Source organism: Propithecus coquereli, unplaced genomic scaffold, assembly GCF_000956105.1.
Source record: "Propithecus coquereli isolate 6110/MARCELLA unplaced genomic scaffold, Pcoq_1.0 Scaffold28, whole genome shotgun sequence".
Classification (NCBI taxonomy): domain Eukaryota; kingdom Metazoa; phylum Chordata; class Mammalia; order Primates; family Indriidae; genus Propithecus; species Propithecus coquereli.
In genome coordinates, this window is record NW_012148396.1 from 14,085,826 (window position 1) to 14,094,139 (window position 8,314).

The following is an 8,314-nucleotide window of genomic DNA, read 5'->3' on the forward strand; positions in this document are numbered from 1 at the left end:
GAAATCCCAATAAAAAGAATATGTCTGCAACAAAGAGAAAGTCTCATTTCCCAATACAATTGAAATGCTATTCCGCACAGTGTGCTGGACTTTCTAGGTTACTGTTATGGGTCAAATTGTTCACCCGAAGATGTTAGAATCCTAACCCCCAGTACCTATGAATGTGACCTTATTTGGAAATGGGGTCTCTGACAATGATTAAGTTAAGATGAGGCCATGGTGGGATCAGTAATACAATATGATTGAAGTTTTTATAAAAAGGAGAAATTCAGACATAGAAACAGACACACACAGAGGGAAGACAACATCATGACACAGAGAATACCATCTACCACCTGAGGAGCGAGGTCTGCAACAGAGCCTTCCCTCAGTAGGAACCAAGCCTGCCAATGACCTGATTTTAGATTTCCAGCCTCCAGAACTGAGAGACAATACATTTCTGTTGTGTAAGTCACTCGGTTGGTGGCAGTGTTGAAGCAGCCCCAGGAAACTAATTCAGTTACTAATGTTCTTGAATAATCTTTACACATTTTAAATAAACATGTTCATCATATTATATCAAAGTCTCAGAATGACATAAATAGTATTTCTGATATTCATGTTATCCCAACAGAGAAAGTTAAATACAAGTGGCTGTTTAAGGTTGTGCCCAAAGGACAGCAGGGTTAGAGCAGGTACAGTGGGGACGACGGTGTGAGGCGGTGATGGAGACAGTCCACTCAAAGTGCCTGTGTTGCCGACGCACCTGGGGGCCGGACACCTGTGTCCCATGATTCTGAGGTTATTCACTGTTTATTCATTTCAGGGATAAGTTCCCCAGTAGAATTATTGACATAGGCTTAAAAACATGGAATGATCATATCCATCCTCTTCAAACTTGTCCATGATTTGTGAGAACCCACTATATAGTGAGTCCCTTTCAAATGCTTTAATCTTCTTGTAAGAAAAGGATTATGTAAGTATATGTTACTGTCATCATCATGATGTTGAAATTAGGAGATTAAAAACAAGGAATAATCTTTATCTATAAAAAGGCATTTATCTGCTAGGGATCCTCTAAGATGCCACCAGAACCCATGGGTGACCTCCACACTGTGAAAATGCCAACCACACTTAGCAAGCAATGGTTCCATCATTCATCAAACAGTGTTAACTGTTGACACCTGAACTAAGGCTGGATGTGGCCAGATAAACACACAAGGAACACCAGAACAGAAGAACAGCGTCAACATTTGGGATTTAAATGCTAGAACAATCCCCCCTGTTTGGTAGCCCTTTTCAGGCAGCCTCACACCCCACAGTCCTGCTGGTACCTTCCACCCTCTCAGAAAGTGGAATTAGATCATTCATGTAGATGATTCCTAATTGGGAACAAGCCTCCCCCAAACGTTTCTCATCATGCTGCCTCTAAGGTTCACTTAAATAAATTATGGTCTTCCATTCTTTTAGCCTTATCATTGCTTAATATTTAAACACAGATCCCATCTCTCAACTTTAGCACCATAACACCCAGGGGGAATCTTTTGCCTTTCTCCCTTGATTAGGCAGCTTTTTCAGGAATTTCTTGATGTGTAAATGGATTCCTATTAAAATTCTACCAAGAATTCAGGCCATTCTTTAAACATATTTGCCATTAATTATCAAAATTAACATCTTAATCTAGACACCAATAAGACAAATTATGGAATTTTAAGAGCCAACAAGTTATCCATATTATTAAATAACAAATAATAAGACCAGTAGAAAAGTTGACTCTAGCCCCCATCTGTACCCCACACCCTGACAAAAAACAATCAGTTGCAAAATAGTGGACCACAGGGATAATTAAACACCAAAACCAAAAAACAACAGCATAAAACCAAAAGCAAAACAAAAACATGTTCAAATGCATTAGTAAGCAAAATGTCTCTTCTCATCTAATTACATGCTGTATAATATGCATATAATGATCACTTAATAAGATCACATTGTTAGGTATTGTGCTCAATCTATTGAAAAAGAAACTCAAAGTTTAATATAAAGTTTAGAGTAAAGGAAAGGAAGAAGCTAGAAATCAAAACTCAAAGCATATTTCACACTAGCTTCTTTTAGTTGTGAATTCTCAATGATACTTGATTCTTCTTATGTATCAATAAAATTGGTTTATATAAATATGGTCAGTAGTAAGTAATCCTAGTTAGATTTACAGAAATAATGCAAATACAGTCTTAATTAAAAAATATGAATCAATTCTAATCATGCCTTCCTCACCCAATTAAAACATTTTAAAGTATGTTTACTTTGCATCTGTTGTTTTGTCTCAAATTATCACTTAGGTATTATGGTTTCCCTAGTATAATTAGTTAAAAACATATACAGGAAAGAATTCTACATTAAGGATATGATAACACATAAGCCTTAGGCCTCAGGGTAGAGGGGGAAGTCAAATCTTTAGTTGTTTTTTGAGAACTGTACTGCTTAAGTTGATTCCTACCTGCAGACGTTGTCACGATTTCTGTGGTGTTTCTGAGGCCCATGAAGTCAAACTGATAAAGCCGCCATGATTTCTGATCAGCTGCCTCAACTGAATTTTTTCTCCATCTATAAATCATTTCTTCTTTGGGATAGCCATCTAAAAATATGGAACAGAGATTAGCACTTCAAGATATAAAGTAACAGCCAATAATTCTGATCAATTCATAGGAGTTAAAATTTTACGCCATATTTGTTCTCTAAATTTTCCTCAGAGACACAGAAATTCCAAAAATGAACAGGCAAATGCCACCTAATTCTGCTGCAGAGCTTCACGCTCAGTGAGGTGCTGCACAGCCACAGGCCTGGCTGTAGAACGTCTGGACACAGCAGACAGGGAGCTGTTGTCATCATCGCTTTGACCTTGGTGAGCACAGCTGCACTCGACCTTCACAGTGGAGGTGCTCGTCAACATCCCACTGGCTCCAGACTCCGTCCTTTCCGGGCAAGTCTAACCATGTGGCTCACACCCATCACACTTTCCACCCTTCCCCAGAATTTAGTCCATCCAGATCTCAGGAGAGAAGAGTTTAATAAGGCAGTCTCTCCAGGAGTCCAGAGATCAGTGGATTCTTAGCCCGGCTCTCCTGTCAGTCTCAGTTTTGATCAGTGAGCTTGGGCCTCTTTCAGAGACCCCTTCCCAGGTTGTTATAATTTCAGGCAGCAAGATGCCCAAGGAGTGGTGTTGGCCACCTGCCTAGAGTCTCGGTGTTGTGAGTGGGTGCCCTGCCTTACCATGCTGGTGCTGTCACCAGGGCTCCATGGCTCCCTAAGCCTGCACCAGACACTGGCTGGAAGCCTGCTTCCCTGCCTGCTCCCTACCTAGATTCCCCGCTTCTGAACCTGCTTGGGACAGCAGCTCTCTGCTGGAGCTATCTGACCTGGGAACCTGCTTTCTTTATACTGTTGTATCTCCAGGCTCTGCAGCTGGGTCTGCCCCACAGGGCATTCCTCATTCTCAAGAACAGGTCTAGGTCCCATGTTGTCCCCCAACACACAACAGCATTGGCATCATTAGCTCTTCCAGGCACTGGTGGCATGACTCTGGAAGAAATGTATGCCCCTCTTGATGACTTATTCTGACTACAAAAAGGTCTGCATTGGTGCACACATATTTATGCAAACATATTTATTAATGGTTGAAAATTGCTGATTAAACATTTAGATTAGTTTGCAAAACTCTTAAAGACAATCTGCTTTCTTGATTTTTTTCCCCTTTCTGCCTGATGTTGCTGGCTTGGCTCCCTCATGCAAAAACAAAAATTAGAGCACAGGCATGCCTCTGCTTTCTGATTGTGGATTGCCCTGTGAAATTATTGTCAGCACAGTAGGGATGCTTGCTCTCCCCTAACTTGACATTGCTGAGCTCAAGGCACCCAGACTCAGCCTGAGGCATTTCTGTGAAGTAATCAAACATGTTACTTGGCCATTAGCCACGGTCACAATTGCTTCTTATCCCCATTAGGCTGTCATAATGAGAAGAGATACTCTATACTGTAATTCCTCCTTTGTAACTTTGTTTTTAAAATAACTTTATTGAGATATAATTCATGTACATAAAACTCACACATTTAGTATGGTTTTTAGAATACTCTCAGAGTGGTGCAACCGTCACTATAATCTAACTGTAGAATACTTTCATCACCCTAAAATGACATTCCCCTCCCCACGCCCACCACCTGTCTAACCTAGTCCCAGGCAACCACTAATATAGTTTCCATATCTACAGATTGCCCTATTCTGGACATTTCATATAAATGCAATCATATGGCATGGAATCTTCTGTAACCGGCTTCTTTCACTTAGCATAAAGTGTTCAAGGCTCACTTATATTGTAGCACATATCAGTATGTATTCCTATTAATTGCTAAATGATATTTCATTGCATAGCTATACCATATTTTGTCTATCCACTCATCAGTTGATAAATATTTTGGTTGAGTCCACTTTTTCATTATTAGGAGTAATGTTATGAGCATTTGTGTATAGGATTTTTGTCAGTATAGGTTTCTAGTTCTCTTGGGTATATATGTAGGAGCGGAGTTGTTGAGTCAGGGTAACTCTACGTTTAACATATTGAGGAACTGCCAGACCGTTTTCTAAAGTGGCTGCACCTTAAAATCCTACCAGTAATTTGTGAGGGTTTCAATTTCTCCACAACATTTGTTAGTATCTGTCTTTTTAATTATAACAATCGTACTGGGTATGAAATGGCATCCGGTTGTTTTAATTTGCATTTCCCTAATGACTGATAATGTTGAGCATATTTTCATTCTTTTATTGGCCACATGTATGTATTCTTTGATGAGATGTCTGTTCAAATCTTTTGCTAATTTTTTAATTGATTTGTTTTTATATTGTTGAGTTTTAAGAGTTTTTTGTGTATTTTGGGTACAAGACCTTTATCAGATATATGTTTTACAAATAATTTCTCCCATTTTGTGGCTTATCTTTTTTTGAAGCAATTAGAATTTCTTTTATTATGGTAACATATATATAACATAAAATTCACCATTTTAATGATTTTTAATATACAGTTTGGTGGCATAATGTACATTCACATTGGTGTACAATCATCACCAACATCCATCTCCAGAATCCCTTTTATTTTCAATAGAATTTATTTTTTAGAGGACTTCTATATTCACAGCAAAGTTGAGTGGAGGGCACAGAGACTTCCCTATGCTCCCATCCCCCCCACATGTGTATCCTCCCTTATTATCAACATTCCCCCCCCCCAGAGTGGCACATCAATTACAGCTGATGAACCTACACTGACACATCACCACCACCCAGAATCCACAGTTTATGTGAGGGTTCGCTCTTGGAGTAGTACATTCTGTGGGTCTGGACAAATGTATAATGACATGAATCCACCATTATAGCATCAAATAGAGTAGTTTCACTGCCCTAAAAATACTCTGTATTCTGCCTTTTAATCCTTCCCTCCCCCTCACCCCTAGCAACCACTGATCTTTTTACTGTATCCACAGTTTTGCCTTTTATAGAGTGTCATAAGGTTGGAATCATATAGCATGCAGCTATTTCAGATTTGCTTGTTAGCAGTAAGCATTTAAGTTTCTTCCACATCTGGAAAGCTCACTTCATTTTAGTGCTCAATAATATTCCATTATCTGGAGGTACCTCATTTTATTTATCCATTCACCTACTGAAGAACATCTTGGTTGCTTCCAAGTTGTGGCAATTATGAATAAAGCTGCTATAAACATCCATGTGTAAGCTTTTGTGTGGATGTGGATTACCTTTTGATTCTCTCTTCTTCAATTTTGAAGGAAAGTTTTGCTAGGAAGAGAATTATTTGTTGACAGTTGTCTCTTTCAGCACTTTGAAGATGTCATAGTACTGTTACGGTCTCCAGGGTTTCTCATGAGAAATCTGCATCTTAATCATATCGTGACTCACTTGGAAGTGATACATCACTTTTCTCTTACTGTTCTCAAAATTTTATCCTTGTCTCCACATTGTTAATTTGACTATGATGTGTATAGGTGTTGGTCTCATTAAGTGCATTGAAGTTTGTTGAACTTCTTGGATGTAGAGATTGTTTTTGTCAAATTTGGGGTCATTACTTCCTCAAATAATTTCAAATCTCTTCTCCTCTGAGGCTCCATTACATCTTTGCTGGTACTCTTCATGACGTGCCATGGGTAGGTGAGTTTCTGTACATTTTTCTCCATTCATTTTGCATATAGCTCCCCTCACTGGATAATCATTATTGGTCTATGTTCAAGTTTGCTGATTCTTTCTTCTTTCTGCTCAAATCTGCTGTTATACCTGGCTAGTGATTTTTTTTTTTTATTGCAGACATTGTAATTTTCAACTCCAGAATTTCTATTGGGTTCTTCTTAACAATTTCTATCTTTTCAATGACATCTTTTATTTTGTGAGACCTAGCTGTCATACTTCTCTTTAATTATTTAGACACGGCTCCCTTAAGTATATGAACATTTAAAATAGCTGATTTAAAGTGTTTCTCTAGCACATCCAACATCTGGAATTCTTTAGTGAGAATTTCTATTAAACACTTTTTCCCTGTGTATGTGGCATATTTTCCTGTTTCTTTTGGGGTTTGTAATTTTCTTGTTGGGATCTAGGCATTTTAGATAATACATTATAACAACTCTGATAGCAGATCCCTTTTTCGAGTCCAGAGTTTGTTGTTGTTCCTGGGTTTTTCATTTTTGTTATTTTCCTTCTTGTTACTCATTTGCTAAGTGACTCCCCTGGACTAATTTTATAGATTATGTATTCCCTGCAGTGTGTGGCATCTGAGTTCTCTGCCAGCTTTTTTGTTTGTTGTTGTTGCTAATGCTTTTATGTTCTTATTTTTATTTTTAAGTCTGCCCCCCTTTGCTTCATCTTTGGCTCATTATAATTCAGTGGTTAGCCAGTGATCAGTTACAATATTTCCTTGAATGCCTAGCCTATATTTCTTCCTAACTTTGCCAGTGTCATCATCATCACCATCATCATCATCACTGTCATCATCACAATCACCATCAACATCTCACTGTCCACAAAACTGTAATTATGTTTCAGGAAACAGTACAATGCTTTTCTATATAGTAAATCCCACAACAATCCTAATGACAAAGGCATTTCTGTCCCCATCTTACAGATAAGAAAGCTGAGGCACAGAGATACTATGTGATGTATCTAAGGAAGGGCCACAGTACACCTTAACTAAATTATCAGCTTATATATAATATTCACTGCAGTATCCCATAAAAATCACAATCCTAGCCGTAATCATAGAATCTTCTGGAAATCTGATATATTTCATTTATTTCTCATCTGACCTGTTTTATCTGCCTATGGTGAAAACATGAAAATCATTTTTTTCTTAAATAATACTAAAATATATAAACTTTAGCATTTGAAAGAAGAAAAGTAAAAGCTGTTCAGCCAGCTTATTGAGTAATTCATATATTAAATAAAATATCAATGATTTATGGACTGGACATTTATAATTTCAATGTCTGGTCAAATCTCTCATGAAGATAACAGGTGCTGTCTTCTAGCACAATCAGGCTTAACAGGCAACGTTATTAGCATTTTCTCCTGTAAAAAAAATTCACTTTTCAGGTTCCAATTCTCAAAGACAAGAGTATTTATCTCCTTTTCCATAGTTTCAAATTTTCTTTTAAAACACAGTGTTAGGTCCTATAGAAGAAAAATAAGAGGCTGCAAAAAAGGGCATGTATGGGAAAGCACCAGGCCCCAGTGGGTATCAGAGATTTCCCATTCCTTTTAAAATTGAAAGCAATAGCATTTATCATTATATTTGATATATTAGTTAACATACTTCTAGCAAAATAAATAAATAAATAAAACAATTAGAGGCATACAAATTAGAAAGAAAGATGTGTTTACATATCCAGAAGACAGAAAAGAATTAATAGAAAAATTAGTACAAATGATCTTAAAAATTTATCATAACGTACTCAGGAATAAACATAACATCCAAGCATAAACATTAAAACATATGCAAATCCTTATAAGAGGAAGTCTGTAAGCTACTGCTGAGCCAAAAGTAGATTAAATCATGTTCTTGCATAGAAAGACTCAGCAACATAAAGATGTTGATTCACCCCAAGTTTAATTATAAATTTAATGTGATCTCAATAAGAAGACATTAGCTTTCTTTTCCTCTTTCCAAGATTGATTGTAAGTTTTATTTGTAAGAACAATCAAGCAACAGTGGCCAGGAGAAGTGCAATAAGCGGGGGCTAGCTTTTCTTGAGTTATTAACTGGTATAAAGACTCTACACTAAGCACAATT

The 8,314-nt window shown here is 37.4% G+C and overlaps 1 protein-coding gene across 1 annotated transcript in view; it reads right to left on the reverse strand.

Moving 5' to 3' along the window:
• GABRG3 (gamma-aminobutyric acid (GABA) A receptor, gamma 3) overlaps positions 1-8,314 on the reverse strand; it is a 498,853-nt gene that overhangs the window by 45,635 nt on the left and 444,904 nt on the right. Inside the window, exon 6 of the mRNA XM_012647993.1 lies at positions 2,474-2,611. Coding sequence (XP_012503447.1) covers positions 2,474-2,611 — 138 coding nt within the window. The remainder of the gene's footprint in view (positions 1-2,473; positions 2,612-8,314) is intronic.